At 38.5% G+C, this 20,834-nt stretch overlaps 1 protein-coding gene across 2 annotated transcripts in view; it reads left to right on the top strand.

Annotated features, from left to right (window-relative positions):
- The window catches only part of HERC2 (HECT and RLD domain containing E3 ubiquitin protein ligase 2), a 106,899-nt gene that overhangs the window by 6,446 nt on the left and 79,619 nt on the right, over positions 1 to 20,834 (top strand). For both annotated transcript variants that reach the window (XM_029964790.1, XM_029964791.1), the window contains exons 2-3: positions 3,116 to 3,230; positions 11,804 to 11,941. In XM_029964790.1, coding sequence (XP_029820650.1) covers positions 3,116 to 3,230; positions 11,804 to 11,941 — 253 coding nt within the window. The remainder of the gene's footprint in view (positions 1 to 3,115; positions 3,231 to 11,803; positions 11,942 to 20,834) is intronic.

Raw genomic sequence — 20,834 nt, 5'->3', positions numbered from 1 at the left:
TGCTGGTAATACTCTTCCTAATGCAGCCCATGATACCCATTAACCTTCTTTGTGGCAAGGGCACATTGGTAGCTCATGTTCAACTCAGTCCCCACCACGACCCTTGGGTTCTAGTCTGCAAAACCATTTTCCACCTGAGTTACCTCCAGCCTGTACTGGTGCCTGGGGCAGTTTCTCCCCAGGTGTGGGACTTCACACTTGTTGTTCAGCTTGATGAGGTTCTTCTCAGCCCATTTCTCCAGCTTGTTGAGGTCCCTCTGGATGCCAGCATGCGCCTCTGGCCTCCCCATTTCTGTAGGTTAAATGACATATTTCTCTCAAGAGAGTGGTGAATCTTATGACTGTGTATTTTTGAGATGATGAAAATAAAATTGCTTAAATAATTTATCACTTTAGAACTCAGTCTTTTCTTTCATTTTTGACTATCATGTATAGCATATAGCATCTATTTGCTGAATGTTGAGTAGATTATTAAGTTGTCCTTAGTTATGACAGATGAATTGGTTGTAAGAACTGTTTCTTAGTGATCCTTTCAGTTGGTTCCCTTGATTATTGCTGCAAAATAAGTCCAGTGTTCCTTTACTTTCAAGCATGTCTCCTTTTTCCCTTCCCCCAACACACATACTGCTGACAAAATGTTAACTACAACCTGAGTAAAGGCAAAATTGTTTATCTGAAGGCTGCTTATGGGATAAGCTTCCACATGAAGTATTTGGAGAAGGAGGTGGAACTCTCTGTGACCTGTAGTCTTGGTGGTTCCTCTATCTTTATACAACATACCAAGAAAATTACTTTGATAAGAATTTGAACACCAAACCCAATGCAGAAGAAATTTTGTTTACTTTTCCAGTTTTTAGTTGTGTGAAAGAGTTGAGTGAACTTTTTACTGTGTAAAAGGATTAGAGGTTAAAGTGGAGAAAACAGTTCTTGATTCTACTTTGCAGGAATGCTTTCAAAAGTAGTAAATTTTCTGAAATAAAACAGTGCTTGAATTCAAAACCTGTAGGCCTTTAGATTATAAACTGTGAGAATAGTTTCCATACCAAGGTGATCTGAATGTAAAAGAAAATGCGTGAAAAGACAATTTATTAGAGAAAGAACTTTAGTTTTTGAAAACTGTAGCTTATTATGCAACCCATCTGGAGGGTTGCCTCACTTGCTGTTTTTCAAGCTTGTATTTTAGCATAGGTTAGCATTTAACAGGCAAAAGTTTGTTTTTTTTTTTAATCTATCACATGTGAGCCAAAATTAATGAAACAGTTGTGTTTTGCTATTTTCACAAGAAAAAAATTATGATAAATGAATTCCTTGGGTGCCCCTCTAAAGACCACATCTGAAGAAGGAAAACCCATATATTGTTGAAATATTTCTAGACTGAGAACAATGCAAGAAAATCACTTAATGGTGAATGATTTTTTCATTGTTGAAACGAACTATAAGATTATTTAAATTTTTTTTTTTAAATTAAGCTAAATGTGAAGCTTTTAGCAAAACACAAATCTTTGCAAAAGGTCTTTATGCTGTCAAGCCCTGAAGAACAGGGACTGTACCTTTCTGTAAAGCATGGCCACTATAATTCTAGTGCTACACAGTTGATTAATCACACAGAAGATGAATAATGTCTAGCTCACACTGCATCATTTTTTTTCCCTCTTAAATCTCTGAGATCAGGGCATAGTAAGTGACAGATATGTACAATGTCAGCCTACATTTTATGCTGAAAGAAAAACTAGTAAATTATCAATGTCTGTTTGAGTGAATTTCTGAAGTATGCAATATGAAGTCAAGAAACTACTATGGTCATTTAATGTGTTACAAAGCATGCAACTTGACTTTAATTCTTCATGTTAACTGAGATAAACTGGATTAGCAAATGTCTTTCCTGCTGGTGATTGTGTCTCTTAAAACTTTTAATCTTTATAATCGATACAATAGATTTTATTTTGAGCTATTTCCTAAAGATAAGTGGAGTTCTGTGTAATGGTAAATATTTTACGGCAGTTGTGTAAGCAGCATCTGTGTATTACTTCTCAGCTTTGGATTTGAATAGTAGTTACATAACACAAAGATGCTTCTGAATAAGTATTCAGCAGGGTTTTTTTTTTTTTTGTAATGTATTCACTCACGACTTTGGTATGCAAAAATATTCTGTTTTTCAATTTCGTGTATTGCTCTACTCCCTTACTGTTGCAAGTTATAGCCTCGAATTCCCTAGGGATGTTGATACCTGTTTTGCAGCATTTTATGAAGCAGAGAACAACATCCATAGAAGAGAAGTTATCCTGGTCATTAGAATTCTCCAAGGGAGATCCAAATTACTAAATCATCAGGAGACTTGTGTTACAGCCAGTGCTTTTGTGAGCGGTTCCAGCTACCAGAGTCCTGCTGTTTATTCTACTGCGAGTATTTGTCCTCTTGAACACAAAGCTTATTGGGAACTGACCTGGGCTGAGGCAGCTCTTTGCTCTTCTACCATGTGCAGCTGATTTTAGTCTTGATCAGTTCCATAATCTGGTTCTGCATCATAGAGGAGGCATTGTAGCAGTTGGAGGGGAGAAGGAGGGGCTGTGAGAGATGCCTTGCACAGGAGGACCAGTTAAATTAATTTATTAATCAGTGCCTTGATGTCATCATATGTTCTGGTTAAGATACCTTGCTTTTCAGTTGCTGGTTTGGTGAGGGGGCTGTTGACTTTATACTTCTCTGTTTTGTGACTTTATGCAGCTTGACTTCGAATAACTCTTCCTGAAGGGAAAAATGAGACCCCGTGCCTTTGCCCCCACCCGCTATTGAATGTGTGGATAGTTCTGAGTGACCAAATCCACGCTTTTGATGAGAATTTGTCACCAAAAGAAAGTTAATTTTGCTGTCTTTGAGCCTATCTGTTTCACACACTTTTAATCTGAAAATAGCATAGCTAGAGAATCAGAGATCCTGGAAATCATTTAAATCCCAATCGTACATACAGACACAATAAATATTCTAGTGAGGTGATATGTGTGTTTTCTTTCTTCTGAGACAAAATATAAAATCAGATGTGTTTTAAATGTTAGCTTGAGTTGCCTTGAGAGAAAATTGTTGTGTGTAACTATATATAATGTATTATTTTTAACAGCTTGCTTTTACACGAGATGGACTATGTGGCTTGTGGAACGAAATGGTAAAAGATGGGGAGATTGTATATCCTGGAACAGAATTAATACAAAGTGGTGAACTACCTCCAAGAAAAGGTATGCATTTTAATTTTTTTTTATTTATTCATTTTTTCTTGTGATGATGAAATTGGACTTCAAACTCCATACTGTGACAGAACTTTGGTTTATCATCACCTGTCTATATGATTTGCAGGTGTTCATGTTTTGAATGAAATACAATTGAAAGTGATTTCTTAAAAGTGTACTTCAAATGAAGGCTTAAATCTGTTCCAGCCTTCTGAAATTTAGCTTCATAATTAGGCATGTTATTATGAGAGAGGCTTGTGTAGTGGGTTGACCGTGGCCAGATACCACTAAAGCTGCTCTCTCACTCTCCCTCTGCAACTGGAAAGAGGGGAGATCAAAAAAACAGCTTAGAATTCATGAGTAGAGATAAGAGCTGGGAGAGGTCACTGACTGATTACCTTCACAGGCAAAACAAGACTCAAAGTGGGGATAGTACTTATATTTATTACTAACAGGGTCAGAGCCAAAGAGTGAGAAATAAAACAGTCTTAAAAACCACCTTACCCCCATGCCTCCTTCTTTCCATGTTCTCCCTCCTACCCCCCAGTGGTGCAGGGGGACGGGGAATGGGGGTTACAGTCAGTTGTTGTTTCTTCTGCTGCTCAGAGAGAGGAGTCCTTCCCCTGCTCCCGTGGGGTCCCTCCCTGGAGGAGACAGTCCTTGATGGACCTCTCCGTCATGAGTCCATCCCTCGGCCAACAGTTCTTCCCAAACTGCTGTCCCATGGGTCACTTCTCCATGGGGTGCAGTCCTTCATGAATGAGCTGTAGTGGTGTGGGTCCCCCCCAGGGGCCACAAGTCCTACCTGGGAAAAACCTGCTCCAGCGTGGGCTTCCCTCTCCACGGGCTGCAGGTCTCCAGCAGGACCCTGCTCCATCTTGGGCCTCTCACGGGGTTACAGCCTCCTTCATGCATCCACCTGCTCCAGCATGGGCTCCTCCATGGGCTGCAGGTGGGTCTCTGCACCCCGATGGTCCTCCATGGGCTGCAGGGGCACAGCTGCTCCACCATGGTCTGCACCACGGGCTGCAGGGCCTCAGCTCCAGTGCCTGGAGCACCTCCTGCCCCTCCTTCTGCACTGACTTTGGTGCCTACCTTGTTGTTCTTCCCATGTTCTCACTCTGCTCTTCCCTGGCTGGAATTCTTTTTGTGCCACAACATTCTTTTCTTAAATATGTTATCACAGGCATTACTATCACTCCTGATTGGCTCCGCCTTGGCCCTCTGCTCTATCCTGGCTGGAATTTCTTCTGTGCAACAATCTATCTTTTCTTAAATATCGTTATCAACAGAGGCATTACTAAATCACTCCTAATTGCTCGCCCTGGCCAGTGGCAGGAAGTCTGTCCCCGGAGCCGGGCTGGCATTGGCTGCCAATAGGGACAGGGGAAGCTTCTAGCAGCTTCCCACAGAAACCACCCCTGTAGACCCCCCCTCCCACTACCAAAACCCAGCCACAGAAACCCACTGCAGCTTGGCAGTGTCTTTTTGTTTGGTATGCTTGGTGTGTTTACAGCTGAAGCCTTTGTTTAAAGGAAGTGGGCTGAGGAATGGGATAAAGCCAATACTGCTATTTCAAATACTGTTCACAATCTTCATAAAGTAACTGAAAGGTCACCTAAAAAACTGTCCACAATCTGACTGAGAATGTAGTGCTTTTTTCTGTGTGTGTGTGCCTTCCAGTGTACTTGAGAGCCATTCAAACATTGCAACTCCTGCAAATGGCAAAGAAATACATCCATTTAGAAAGATTACTTTGGTAGAGGTGGATTTTGTTTTGTGATGGGCTATGCCAGAATGGAGGGATTCTGCTCTTGTCTTTTTTCCAGCTTCATATTATAGTGCTTTTTCGCCTCCTTATTGAAGAGGAAATTAAACTGATCAAAAAACGAAAAGATTTGTTTCTTAATCTGGCTGAAATGGATTTACCAAATGGTGAGATAAGTTTTGTCAGTAATTTATAAGACCCCCAAATAAGGTGGAAATACTGCCTTTGGTGTCAGTGAACTATTATTTCAGCATCTGTTACTTCCTGAACTGTACTGTTGGATAGACATGGTATTTCAGACCAGTTATGCTCAATTCCTTATGTAGACAATTTTTTTGTAACTATAGTATACCTTCTTTAAAAATAGGAGGGAGAGGAATGTGTTTTTGACTAGAGGAAGTTATTCCTACAGGAAAGAAGCTGTAATAGTTTATGAGAGGAGAGTGAATTCTGTGTTATTTTTATCAAGAGTACAAGCTTTGTAGGTTATGAGTGGCTGCGTGCTGTAGTAAGGACTAGAGTTATGCTCCTAGCTGTTTCAGAGTTAGAAATCTTTTGTCTTTCTTCTGCTGCTGGCCTTTTTGAATATTTTTGCTGACGCTGGACAAAAATACAGCTGATCTTATCAGAAAGGCTACTACAATAGCTCCCCGTACAATGAGTGGAGGTAAGGTAGTGTAATACTTCTTTTTTTCTTTGGATTGGGCAGTTCCGTGTGTATTACTAAAAGGCCTTGTAAACTTGATGCAGTGAAGGGAAGGATCACCCCCTAAGTGAACTATGGAAAATGCTTTCCTGTTCACCAAAAGCTCATGAGAGAGGAGTTGTGATGGTCATAGTATAACAATTCCACACACACTGCTTTCATGTAGCGAGAAGATAACATCTATAATAAGGAAGACTATAATAAAGTAAATAACTACTTTACCAGTGAAATTGATTAATTCATATTTTTGTGCCAGATACTTTCATCTTGTTTTTAGAGTTGTACCTGTGCTGGTCTTTGAGAGAAAACTATTGTTCTACTGACTTTATAGCTAAGTAGCTGCAGTTGAATTGATACTTTTGTTAGTTATGGTGCTGTACTGTTTTCAATAATTCTGAGAAAGCTTATAGAAAGGTGTCATAGTATAATAGGTTTTAGTTTTCAGGGGAATCACTGAAATATCAAGTAGGAAATTGCAGTCTGTCACTTCTGATGCAAAATGTAGAGAGCAGTGTAAAGTAAAAAAACAGAAGTGTTAGGTAAGTCAGTCTTCTGTGACTTCACATGTTCATCCACATGGGGACATTTGTTCTGAATAATGATGTGATTTTTAAAAATATGCTGTATGTATGTATGTGTGACTTCAAAGGATCAAAAAGGTATAAGGTGTTAAAGGCTGTAGGATACTGTTACTTAAAAATACAGAATTTCGGACAGTTTATACAGTAAAGTCTTTTATGTTACCTTAAAGCATCCAAGCTGCAATCAGGCTTTTGAAAGCTTTCTTATATCCATAGTGGTGGTGGTGATGTTGTTGAAGGCAGACTACCACTTGTTTCCAGTACTGTATTGTGATGGGTTGACCTTAACCAGCTGCCCACCCTTCCAGGTCCTCACTTGCTGCCCTTCCTCAATAGGACTTCAAAAAGGAAAAGCTTGGGGATTGAGATAAAGCCAAGGAAATCACTTACCAGTTACTGTCATGGGTAAAATAGTCTTGAGAAAAATTAATTTATTTTATTTTAGTGCAAGTTAAGATAGAATTGGATGTGAGTAACAAAGATGAAAACACCACCTTCCCCTTGCCCTTGCTTCTACAGGAGTTAAGCGTGGGTACCACATGGCACAGGTCACACCTGTTCCTTTCCACAACTGGAGAGTGTATGTTCTTCTACATAGGTACTTCTAAAACATCTACTACTCTAAATGCTGCAGTAATTCAGAACTTTAAATAAGAACTTTTTCAGGCTCTTACTGCTTAGCATCAATGTGTGAATTCTATTATAGTGAAGTTAGCCTTCATAAGCGCCACTGTGCTGGGCCCTACAGGACTGTAAAATGCAACGGTCTTGCTTACTAGACTGGAGCTTTAAGAAGAAAGAGCTAATCAAGGCTATTTTTGGTCAGTGTCAATCAGATTGTATATTTGATTCTGTTAGGCAGTAGTGAATCACAGAAGCAGAAAAAGTGACGGTCAGTTTGCACCTCTGAACTTGCAGCTTGAATTGAGTTTCATGAAATCGAGATCTAGGTATTGGTCTGTTTAGTTTGTGCTTAGGTTTTTGCATAAATGATCTACAAATGTAATTCAAGGAGTGGGAAAAGTACATACGAGTAATGAGAGTTATGAAAACCCCAGTGGTTTTATAAAAAAAGGAATATATATTCATCTCAATATTCAGACTTAGGTACTAAATTGACTAATTTGGAGATAAAGAAGGGAGGCTGCTGTAAGTAGTCCCTTTTATTCAGTCTGTTTTAAGAAGTGTTGACTTCGTACTTTACTCCGTGGTAACTCTTTTTCCACCGATGCTGTCACTCTCTGTTGATGCTATCTGGACTGCTCAAAAGAGACACTTCATTCTTTCAGTGGATATTAGCAGTGGCAATAGACATGCTATTGATAGCAAAAACCAGTTTGTTTCTCTCTAGGAAGAAGACGCAAGTAGTGTGTTTTTTCTCTTCCATTAGCAAGAACATTTGGTTAGGAATAACCTCTTTTTGTTTTTTCTTCATGGCACTTTCAGAAAAACATGTTTGATAAATGTGTTAAACAGAATGTGTTTGCATGTTTCCAAGTATCATCTGAGGACACAGCTGTGACAGTACTGATGTCCAAATACAGGTGCACTTGCAGCGTGGCATGTACTTAAAGGATAATCAGGCTGCCCTTGGGAAATTTGGATTAGATTAATATCTTGTATACTGGAACCTATGTACTGAAAATAATAAAAAATGTTAAATAATATTATTCTTACTAAATTTTGAAGTTAGAGAACTCTTACTGTAAATTTTTAAGACATACCAGTCAAGTACACAGGTCCCTTTTATGGGTTGCTATTTTTTATTTATTTTTGATTCCTCAGACTTTATAGGTGGGAATTTCTGTTTCAATTAGCTATTCTAAGTTTCAGGGCAAAACCATGAAATTATTAGCCTCATACCTCTGTCCTGCCTTTGGTAAACACTGGCTTCCTCTTCTGTTCTCCCATTGAATCTACAAACCTCATTCAGTGTTGCACCTGCAAGCAAATTAAATAAAGTCCAAATGCCACAAGCAATTCCAGAGAGGCTGGCAGAAATGAAATCTTTGTGGTAAGAATAACAGCATGTGGCATTGGTGATGGTGGCTGCTGTTCAGACCATGTATGTATCAAACCATAGTAGTATGCAGGCATGTAGGCTGGCTCCTGCTTTGAGCTTCCTCTTTTGTGTAAGAAGGAACTTGTTAGAAGTGAGAAGTGTTGCTTTGCACACCCTCTCTTCTGCTTTCCCTGACCCAGCTATGGGCTGTACCCAGTGGCTCAAGAATTCAGTGCTCAACTGGGGATTATTATACTCTCTCTGCAGGACAGAGGGAAGCCTGTAATAACCCTGTTGGACAGTTTGACTTCATAAGTGTAAAATGCTCTATTGCAAATTCAACAGATAATTTAAAGAACGCATTTAAAAAAATAGTACACTAGGGAAGAAAAGAAACTTTATTTCTGATTAGAGTTAGGAGGTCAGAATCTTGTATCATCCTGACTTCTGTATCGGGAAGGGTGTGTAAACATGGTTTGCAAATGTATAGGCATGCGTTCTTCCCTCACAAATAACTATCAGTTGAAGTTTACACACACACATATATATACATACAAACATATATATGTATATGTACGTATAAGAAAACACTTTTACAGAAAACAAATTACTATTTCGTATTGCAGCTGAAATACTTCCTGAATCTGGGACTACCAAATGCTGATTTAGAGTAGATGTGAAATACAGCCCTTGCCTAAGCACCCTGTGTGACTTTTTGCCTTGTGAATGGCAACATCTGTGGAGAAAAGTGTTGCAGGTTTTCTCTTTCTGCTGAGAGATTCCTAATGATACCCATTCATTGGCATTTCAGAGCAGCATAAGACCATACTGCAATATGTAGTGGAGGCAACTATGTGGTATTGTCTTTTTTTCGTCATTGATTATGAAATGTAAGTTCCACTTCTAGTGCTTCCTTTTCATCCTCCATTTATACTGGATTGGGCTATGGCTGTCTAAGATAATGCAGACATGGTAAACTACTGCTCTCTGATTTGGGAGCTAATTTCTAGTTGAGGATGGTTACTACAGTTGCTCGATTTTGACTGGGTATGCCTACCTTCCTCAGCTTAAACCAAAACATAGTTAAGAGAAAGTTCTTTCAGGGAAATGTTACACAGTTGTTTTCCCCCACCACAATATTCACATTCACTTTGAGAAAAATTAAGTTAAATCAGGTTGTCACACTGCACTGTGTTTTTGCATGTATTGTTTTGAAAACTGTCTTATAACTTGTTACTTTGGGCCATTCTGGCTTTGCTCAAGATTTCATTCTTCCTGCCCCTCTTTCTGAAATATTTTTGAGTCTCCCTTTTTACAAATCTCTTTCATAAGTGTAACTGAGCTTCCATAATTATGATGCCTGTTTTGCTGCTTTTGATTTAGACTGATACCAGCTTTGTCCCTTAGAGGGCAAGTGGTTTTTTGCAAGTATAGTGAACTGTCTTTTAATGAGATTTTTAGCTCAACTCCTTCCCACTTTCTCTCTCATTGCTCCCCTTTCCTGTTCATGCAAACAAAAAAATTCTCCTGTGGATTTACATGTTGTTTACAGTACAAAGCTTGAGTTCTCACCTGGATTGGGACCTTCTGTATTTGCAGTGAGGAGCTGGACTAAATGATTAAGTTTATAGCCCTTGGTTGTCATCCTTTGCCAAGGATCTATTTAGAAGTTCTCCTACAGCTGCCTGCAAAACAGTGTCTTGGCACAGCACCCTTCTACCCACTAACTAAAATTCCAGACCTTGTGAAGTGTGTCACTAGCTGTGTGGGTGAGTGGCAAAACACAGATTGTGGTGTTACTGTGGAAATATTCTGAACCACTGGGGCTGAACAGTGTCCTTAGTTACAATAGATTCTGTACCTTTAGTATTATTTGCTTGTGCCTTTGAATAGAAGCAGCTAGATTGAATCACATTTTGGACATTGTTATCATGCTGATGACTCATAGGCTGCTCCTCAGTGTTTGAGGGAGACGGTTGTACCCTCTATGATTGCCACTTAAAAGAGGGATATCCAAGCTGCATTTTCTTATTCTCAAGTGACTTTGTTATCTCTTTAGCTCACAATCTCAGCTCTAGCATGGATGCTGCAGTTATGTCTCTTCTTCCTTTTTTCCTGCTCTTCAATCTTCCACCTCCTGAGTACTTCTGTCTGACAGGTTAGGAAATGCTGGCTTTAATTTAAAACTTATATAATTAAGGCACCCCAAAAAGGTTTATTTGGGATGTGCTATTGTCTATAGCCTAACAAATTTTAAACAAAGAGGTAATCACAGATCCAGTTACAACCAGATTAAGCATTAATTTTCTGTCAGGCCAGATGGAAAGAGTAGTTGAATGGTTTTGTACATTTGATAGGTGTATTTTATTTGTTCTGAGCCTTTGAACTCTCTGTCAGAGTGAGGCAGGCTGCAGTCAGATGTTCTGTGTCTGGCTACAGCTGTAAACCCCTCATTATTGTCTTCTGAAATAATGCTGGTACAAATGCATTTTTTCTGGGGATGTGTGGGGTGAGATAGGAAAACAGACAAAATACTAGTGCTTATCTGACGTGCTGTGGCTGGGACATTTAGGGGAGGGAGTCTCTCTACAGTAGATGGGCAGATTGGAATGGAAGACTGCCCAGTTGTAAGAGTCAGGTGAAAATGGCTGGAACTAAACTCTTCAGGGATAAGTTTCAAATGCTGGACTGGAGTAATTTTGGATGGTATTGTTTGAAAAGAAGAGCAGGGCGAGGAAAGCTGTTGCCCACATGTCCCTTAATTGCAAGGCAAACTTATGCATTGAACTGACTTGGAGTATGGATATGGAAATCCATATTCCCGCTATGAATAAGGACAGATGTCCAACTCTCTAATTCTACTGTGTTTAGAAAATTAGGACTTTCATGGAGCCTTTGATTACAGAGATAAGTGACTAATGTCTGTGTTCTGTCTTTATGAAAGTAGTCTCAAAAGGATTGGAAATGCTGTTTTATTGCTTGGGCAGAAAATGGTGGTATTATTTTCATTACTTACTGGTAATTACTAAGATGCTGGATGCATTACAGATGCTGAAATACTGCTGCATAAAAGTAGTGTAAATGCCAATATATAGCTCTCCATGATTTTGAAATTAAGGCAATTACTATCTTTTTCCCGTATTGGAAATGGAATATAGAAACAAGTAAATTCTAGGGAAATGCTGATAGTTGGAAGCAAAACCTGACTTTGCATCCTTTGCAGTACTGTGTTGCAAATCCGTTGCAAGTCTTACATGATGGTATCGATATTAAATGTTCATCACTGCGAGGAGATTACAGTGGGGATTTCTGGGTTTTAAGGTCACTGTCTTACGAAATGTAAGATGAGACCTAGCACCTGTGACAGTTAATATGGTGAAATAGTACTTCCCCCCACCCTGTGCTCTTAATGGTAGACAGTATTGCTCGAAGCTTGTGGGCTGGGTATTTCACCTTTACATGTCTAATATAGACCTGAATTCAAAGGGAAAGTAGCTTAACTGGTCTTTTTTTTGTTTCCTTTAGATGATAGCACTGAATGCCAAACCGCATCAAAGAAAGAAGAGCAAAACGACAAAGAAAAGAAAGATGAAGAAGATTCTCCACTGCCCACTTACAGGGCCAAATCGATTGTTGAGAGTTGGGTGTGGGGCAAACAACCAGGTATTACAGCTGTTTTGGTTATTGTCACTGAAGCATTACGTGTTCTCTATTGATCACTACTTTTGTAGCATCAGGAAGTAATTGCATCAAATGTACTTGCTGACAGATGGATCTGTTAGGTTAGTGAAATAAGTTGGATAAGTGGTTAACTATGATTTAAATAAACATTTACTATAATTAATTTCAGATATAATTAGACTCATAACTTGAAGAGTCAATTTGCACCTTTTGGCTGCTTGAAGGAGTGATAAACTGACTTGGAACAAATGGAGTTATACAGTGAAATGTTCCAATGTCTTCAGAATATTTCTTTTCAGGTGAAGACGTTAAAAAGAAATGGCTTAGTTTCTGAAGCCTGAATGTTGTGCAGGCAATAAAGGTTTAATAGGTGATTTTTCACTTTGATTTCATGATCTGGGAGATTGAGTGAATCATGGAAGGAAGGTTGAAATGGTTAGTTCAATTAACTGTTTGTCCTGACTTTTGTTGACAGTAAACTTACCCTTTGGTGGAAAAATAGTTTGTGTATTCACATCTTCATGTGGGCGTCTATAAAATGCTGATTTTGATATAGAAGCCAGCTAAAGTTCATGGCTGTTTGTTACTGTAGATCAGCAGTTCATTGTCTAAAATAGTCCATGTTTAAAAATAGCAGATCAGAAGAAGCTTCACTTTGGTGGTTTGTTTTACAGTTCTGGTGCACGATGTTGCCTGATTCAGATGTTGGCATGTACAAACTTCAGAGACATCTGTTGTGCCACTTGTCCTTTCCCCTTACCCAGAAACACTTGAAGGTCCCTAGGAAAAGTATTATCTCTTCAGTGCCAGAATCTGCATCTGTGTAGCTCTGTTTGCTAGGGAAGCTGTTTGTTTCTGTTGAGCCACAGGTCAGCTGCCAGTCTGCTGTCCTCTGCTCTGTGCCAGCCAGCTTGCTCCCTTTTCTTAAGGGCAGGAGGACAGATGGATGTGGTGTCACTCTGGTAGTGGGACAGAATTTTGCAGTACAGGAGGAATGAAAAGAATTGCCACTACAGTGGAAGGGGAGTGAGAATTGAATTTGTTGAAGAGATATAAGCAGAAGGTCACATTATTTATGTTTTATATTCTCATTTAATGTCTGTTACTGAACAGTAAAATAAAACTGTTTACGAAATGGTAGCCTAAATGTTAAGTGTCTTACCAAATTTCTTCCAGCTGACCAAGGTGTTTGGGACAAAACCTGGCCTTTAAGCTCACCCTCCAACTATTTCTTGAAAAAGCAGTTGTTCAGAAGAAAAAGGATGTATGTGTGTTTGAGGTTGTCAGAAAGAAATAACGTACTGTCTTATAGTTACTTTTAGTGTTTTATATATAGTGTGGTTTATTGGTGCACATTCTAGAGATAACTTGTGAAGACTTTATAATTTGTCAGAAATAAATTTGTATTCCCTGGTCTCTCTTACCATTTGTGCTTGAAGTTTGTATCGTCTAACTGTGACATAAAAATCCTTAAAAAATACTGCAAACACTCCTACAGTGTTAAGGGTGGCTTTTGTTCATGGTGGTGGGTTACCTTGTTAATTTTTGGGTTGCATTTGTCTGAAGTATAGGTAATAACTGCCTTTTTGACCCATCCTAGCTTTTTTTTTGGCTTGATAATTAATTTTGAAAAAATGACAGAGAATCAGTTCAGTTTTGATATTTTGTATAAATGTTTCATAAAATGAGAAAAACTGTTCTAAGCGTTTCTTCTGTCTTCCTTCAAAAAACCAAACTTTTAAGTAACTTGACTCCTGTCAAAACCATGGAGAAACTTTTGAAAAGAATTGTTTCTTAAATATGTCATTGCTGATCAAGTAAGAATTAAAGACTTTTATGTCTTTAATTTAATGTTTTCATTTATGTTTTGTATTCCTTTAAAAGAAAGGTATAATTTGGAGATGTGAGATGTGGAGTTACATTACAAAAAGAACTGAAGAGGCATTTAAATTCTGTGTTTCAGGTCAATGCACTGACATATTTCTAGTGAGTTTAATGATTTACAGTCCTACATTATGGAAATAACAACTAGGTATTCAACACTGCATATCTATGTTTTAGAAGTGCTGTAATAAAACCTTTTTTGCCAAGCATGGAGGATCATGCTGTTGAAGTTCAGCAGGCTAATCTAGGTCAGTGGGCCTTGTGACATCCCTCCCCCAGGGTCTTACTATTCCAAGTACTGTAAAAATCTGCGAGATAGTAATAAATACATGGGTAAGTAATTATTTGACTTTAAGGTGTTTTTCCTTCTCTTTTGCATCTTACTGTTCTTCAATTTCTTATTCAGCTCTTTTCTGAGAATAATGTTGAACTATTCAGGCCTCATTTGTGATGTGAGTTCTCCTTTAAAATGTCTTCTCCCTGTCGTATTTGTACCAGGTTGAGTATGTTCATAAAGCAGTTCTTCCTAAAAATCTCTGTTAACTACTTTCATCAGTTTTCTTTTCTGGAGCTACTTGATTTTTAACATCTTATATGATCTGGAGAGTAGCCCAGGTGTTCAACCCTAGTAGGGGAGAAAGAGAAGAAACCCTTTGAAGTGGTTGTTCAAAGCCTACAGAAAGCAGAGTGGTATTTCATCTTCTTGGGCTTCTTTTTCTTAGTGGTGATGTGCTTAAAGTTGACTGTATTGAGCCAAATGAAAGGACAGTCTAGTCCAGTGTTCTGACAGCAGCGGTATAAATAACAGTAGCCAAGCAAATAATGAGATTCCATGTTTATAATACATTGTCTGTAGCCTATTGTCCTTGAGATGGAGGTGGTAGTATGGGGCAGTGAGAATGTGCATTTGAATTCCATCCACCTCCCCCTTTTATTTTCCTGGAACATATGTGTGCATGGCATAACTTAATATTTTTAATGTATTTATGTTTAATATTTTTTATGTTGATTTTTTCCCCATTAATTTGTCTAATCCCTTTTGAACATTCTGAACTTTTAGCATCCACATCTATATGTAGCAAGGAACTTTGTAATTCATCTGTTTATCTCGTGAATACTCATCTTTTGGTCCTTGACTTGATTTTCGCATTTGCTGGTTTCACCTAATGCCCTGTTTTGGAAGAGAAAGCGAGTAGTTGTTCCTCACTTCCCCAACACTGGTGGGGTGGGTTCTTTGTGTTCTAAGAATTCTGGCATAATCACCTCCCAGTTGTATTTGTCCATCACTAAAGATCTTATTTCATGCAAGATTTTTGCATACGGAAGCTATTCTCTTAGTTCTTCCCTCTGGGTTTTTTTTTTTCTTTTTCTTCTATATTTTTGTGCCAGAGAAGGTAGGTTGGGAAATGTATGTGCTCTTCAGCTGTGGGTACCTCATGGGTTTCATGAAGTGGTATAATGATCCCTGGTTTTTGTTTTGTCTGTCTTGATACCCTGTTTTTCCAGCTGCTGTTGTACAGCGAACCAATTTCTTCTTGAATTTACCATGCTACAGTGCCAAGATTTTATCCCTCAGTGGAAGGTTGATTTGAGACCTTTTTATAGCGAAAACTGGGATTTTTGTCTCCCTTCCTCACCAGTGTATATCTAACATTTTACTGCTGACTAATTTAAGTGCCTACATGTTTTTGCAGTTGGCTGTCATCTTTACTGATGTAGTACCAACAGACTTCATGGCCCAAATATTTGTCTCCATTTTCACCCGATTTTACACATTTCTGTGGGACTTGTTGTTGCCTGTAGTGTATGTAGGCTATTTATTCATTTTCCATATGCATTTCTGTCAGTGCTAATGGTTAGAACTTCTAACATCTAATATATGTCACTGTTGGGTGTTTTGAAATGTCTTCAGTACACACCATGCTGTTGTAGATATAAAATCTGAGAGATTTGAGTATTTTTGACTTCCATCCAAAAGTGCAGTTCTCCCTTATTCCCTTAAGATGAATCCTCTTTGTATTTTTGCTTTGGCAGTGGTGGTTTGGTGTGGTGTTTTCTTTTTTTTGTTTTTGTCCCCACCCCGTCTTGAAAGGAGGACTAGCTAAATCTTTCTCAAAGTTTAGAATTGTAGAGCCAGGTAACTTTGTGGATATAGTTGAGTATTTAATACCACTTGATGTAAGATAATTTTTATTTCTTGAAAAGATTAGAAACAGTTCCACTGGTGCAACAGCTGTTTGTCTAAAAACTGAGCTTTACAAACAAATAAATTGTGATTCAAATTCACTGTAATCTGATCTCATTTCTTATGTTTAAGATGCTAAATATTGCATACTTACAGACAAAGTTAGTTTGAAGTCACCTTAATTGCTGTCTGACTAGAAAATGACACTTTGTACTTAGATGTTTCAGTAGGGGTGCTACTGTTCTATTTCCCCTCAGGACAAGAAAGCAAATGAGGAAATAATCTTAATGCAAACATCCTTAAATGAATAAGCAATACACAGTTGAAGTGGGGATATGGTTTTTTTTGTGTAGTCAGATCTGCTTTGTATTGATGGTGCATTAATCTGTTATGATGGTAAATCAGTGTCATGGTGTTGCACTTCTGGGGTTTCCTCATATGTGAGTGAGGGCTTGTTTACAGACAGTGCTGCATCTTGTTTTCCGATATTGTTAGTACAGCTGATTGCACAAAGAAATGATTTAGAGTCAGCACCAAACACGGAAGATTAAAATTAACCCTGTGACTTCAGTGGGCTATTGTTGAGTTACCTGTCATTAGCAACTGCAGTTGACTCTTCCTGTGTTTGCTTTGTGAAAGAGAAAGTGATACGCAGAACTTCCATCCTGTAAGGGGCTCCTAGTTACATGGTTAAATCTAAATTTATACTGTGTGCAGAAGGAATTAAAAAGTAGTCATGGCACTGAAAAAACTTGCTTTTAACCTTATTTATTTTGATATTTTCTGCTTTTATCAAATTTCTTGATCAATACTTATTTGACTCAGGATTTTTAAATCTAAAGGATGAAATTTGACCTCCCCGTTCTACATTTCTTAGAACTTCTCCATCCCTGTTTTTTTCTTTTACTTTCTTGCCACTAGAAACAGATTTTAACTTGCCTTCACATCATCACTGCATCCCATTCCCTCTGTCCCTGTTTCCTCTGCCCCAGCTTGAAACCACTTTTTGAGCTCCAGGTAACTGTTTGGTTGCTCCTCATGCCCTTATAAAGGGGGGTGTATGCATGTGTATGTTTTTATACACACAGGAATTTTAGTTCTTGCTGTTTTGTTCTGTGTAGCATGAGTATTTGAACAGAAATTTAAACAAATTTTGCTGATGATTTAAAACTTGGAAAATTATAGAATCATACAATATGCTGAATTGGAAGGGACCCATCAGGATGGAGTTGAATTCCCAGCTCTGTACAAGACACCCCAAGAGTCACACCAGGTGCTTCTTGAACTCTGTCAGGCTTGGTGCTGTGACCACTTCCCTGGGGAGCCTGTTTCTCTCTGAGAAAAACTTTTTCCTGGTATCTAACCTAAACCTCTCCTGACACAGCTTCATGCCGTTTTCTCAACTCCTGTCACTGATCACGAGAGTGAAGAGATCAGTACCTGCCCCTCTGCTTCCCCTTGTGAGGAAGTTGTAGACTGCAGTGAGGTCTCTCCTCTTGTCCTCCTCTCCAGGCTGAACAAACCAGTGACCTCAGCTGTTCCTCGTAAGGCTTCCCTTCCAGACCCTTCACCATCCTTGTGTGTCCAGCCACATAATGAGATGGATTTTGAATGCACATGCAACTAATCATTATTTCTCCTGCTGAATACTAATAAAGTCAAGTCTGATGGTGGTCATGTTTTTAATTGGGGAGCAGACTTCAGAAAGCTAAAAGCTAAATGCCCTTTAGGCATTATATTCTTTGTTGGTATAAAATAACTTTGGGAACATATTTAGGTTTGTTTCTGAAGGAAATCATGTGTATGCGACTACATTTTTGTCCTTCCCTCTAACTTTGGAATTCACTCATTTTACAGGCTTAGAGGATCGTTAGAAGCCCGTTAAGCCAAGCCAGCTGCATCCTTTATCTCCTCTTTGTCCAGTGGAAATAGCACATAGTGGAAAGGGAAAGAAGAGACAAAATAAAAAGTTCTCTAGGAAATTAGAGCACATTAGTTCTGCTGATGACAAGAATGTGCGCTCATTATAACAGTAGATTCCTGCCAAATTCTCTTTGAAATGTGTTTTCAGGTCTGAAATCTCTCCACACTGTAACATCTATGTTTGCTGCTACTAAAGCTTGTGACTCAACCCAAGTCCTTGAAACTTGGCATTTTTAAGGTGCTTAATTTACCAGTCAGAAGCCTGTGGTGTTCCCTACAAGAGCTGAGGAAATGAGTGTTAAACTATGAAGCGTGTTAAGGTGTTTCCTTGAGCTGCTAAAGCAGGAGCAAACATGCCTTAGGACAGGTAACTTATATTAGGCTCAGGTCAGGTTAGTGTTCTGGCTGTGGCTAAGATGGTTTAAGAAGTCACCGTCTTCTTATTTTGTTCCATGTTTTGCTCAAATATCTAAATAACGTGTCACTTCTTAATACTGTTCTACCAAAAAGTCAGTTAGACAATTCCACTGTTTTTTCCTTCTAATGCAGAGAACTTTGGGCAGGAAGAATTAAGAAGTGCAGACATGTGATTACGTTAAGTGTTGAGGGGAGAGAGATGTGATAAATTTTAACAGAAGGTGGTAAAGCCCTAACCTGTCTCTACTGCAGCCAGCAACATCTCTAACTATAGTTGTCAATTAACAAGTATTCTGCTGATGGTGATTTGAGAATTTATACTGGTATGGTATGACTGTGAGAATTTATACTGGTATGGTAAATAATGTGTCTCCACCCTCATAGAATAACTGGCAAAGCATAGCATTGCAAGGGATGGTTAACATCAAGGGCTGGTGTAGTGACATATGAACAGTTTTGTTTAAAGAGTTCCCTGTAACCTTCTCAGATGAAACTTGAATCGTTACTATTAATAAGCTATTCTCTCACTAGACTGTTTAGTTCATTGGTAATAAGTGTTGCTTAGACTTGAGAGTTTACTGAAATGAGTTTCACTGGGTTGATTCTCAGATATATTTAAATCTTTCCAAAGATGAACGGAATTTTTTGTGAAGATAAATTTACTTATGACACGAGAAAATTTAAAGCGAGGAAGTATATAGATATATCTCACTTAAAAATAGCATTACTTTTAATAAAACAAGGTAGTCCTTTGTTCAAGTCTTAGCTGTCTGAGTTACAGGACTGCTGTGACCTGTTCCAGCCTTTACTACACTTTGTATATGAACTTTATTTTACATTCTTGAAATACTAAAGGAGTTTGTATAAAGTATTTCAGAACAGAGTTATTTACTTCTAGTAGAAAGCCTTCCTAAAATTGTAGCCATTTGAGATTTTGAAGGCAAAGCAAGAAGGGGTAAAGAAAATAATTTAATTACAGCTAAATTCAGTAAACTTAAATTTATTCTTTATGCAGGTTATTTTTATATGGCTTGTATCTTGGTGAGGCTAAATGATATTTTCCATTAAGAAAATTTTCATGCAATGTTTCGGTATTTGAAAAATAGTGTATTGTAACTGAACAGTTCTTCATATTGCTAGTTTCTGAATGCAAAGACCTTGTGGGGTTTAGGGCTAATCACTTGAAAAATGAATTTTTTTCCAGCCCTTTTTTCTTCATAAAAAGTCAAGAAAGAATTTTAGTTGATTCCTTTTCTAGCTTTTGTATTGTCTTCACTTGACTTAATTTGTGGACATTGACTTCACTGAGAAGAAAGCAAAATTACTTGCTTTTTAAATCCCTTAACTTTTGGAAATGCTTTTGTGAGGTTTTTTTCTGTGAGACATTGCAAAGTCTGTGGAATCATGGACTGTTTTTGTATTAAACCAGAACTAAACCTTTGAGGTATTAAAAACCTACAGTAATGTTGTCTTTTTTTTTTTTTTTTTTTGTCAAATGAGCCAGCTGTTCTGTCAGATCACTGAGTAGGATGTTGGGCATCTTACTTACAGGTTACCTTTAGTATGTATTACTGAACCATTAGGAATTAATTCAGTAGGTGCTGCTATGAAACTTTTTCTGCAGACACACAGGACCATGTGTGTATACAATGGCCCAGCTCTGTGACTGGTACTGCTTGATGTGCATACATGGTATGCAGTGTAGGATTCTGTTTCTGTTCATTCAGAGTTCATACAGTAGATTGTGTCACCTACTGCATCGGCATGGCTGGGATGCTGAGAATGGCAGGGCTGTTGCCCCAAATGTGAACTCGCTGCCCAACTCACAGCACCAGTTTAAGCACCAAGACAAGGTGTTCCTATTTCTTTATTCTAGTTTGCACAAAGTAGGGAGCTGGGTGGTAACCCATAAAAGGCTGGCTCCCCAATCATCAAAACTTTACGCCATCTATATGTTTTGGCAAACCGAAATCACGGTTCGCTGGCTACAAGTTACATAGTTCTGTTATTAATTAGTGTTCTACCTTCTATTTGTTAAATGTTTGTCTCATTTCTCATGCTGGTTAGTCTGCATGCTTGGTCTTTCTCTTCTTTTGAGTCAGTGGGTTTCTTGAATCAGTGGGTCGTGAGTCGGTGGTCACAATCTCCCCCTACCAGAATTATCTTTTATCTAGTTGGAGTTGATTTCAGCCCAGTTGCTGAGTTAGCTTTTTAGTTTCTTCCTTATCGTGGGAGTTCTGCCCCATGTCCCCATGGCCTGTAAATTCTGCATTCTTTTTGTCCACTCTCAGTGGCACATCTTTCTCGCCAGGCTTTGTTAACCTCCCTCTCTGTCTGAGATCGTTGAAGCATGTCAAGCCCTAAACCTTAACAAGGCAGTTTTAATAACAAGTAGTTTATCTTTCTAACACCTGGACATCACTGTGGCTGATTGAAAGTGGTGTGAAAGGTATGCAGTTGTAAACT

The sequence above is a fragment of the Manacus vitellinus genome, unplaced genomic scaffold (genome assembly GCF_001715985.3).
Source record: "Manacus vitellinus isolate BGI_N305 unplaced genomic scaffold, ASM171598v3 scaffold_7_pilon, whole genome shotgun sequence".
Taxonomy (NCBI): Eukaryota; Metazoa; Chordata; class Aves; order Passeriformes; family Pipridae; genus Manacus; species Manacus vitellinus.
The sequence above is the reverse complement of the archived record's forward strand: the minus strand, read 5'-3'. Positions and strand labels throughout refer to the sequence as shown.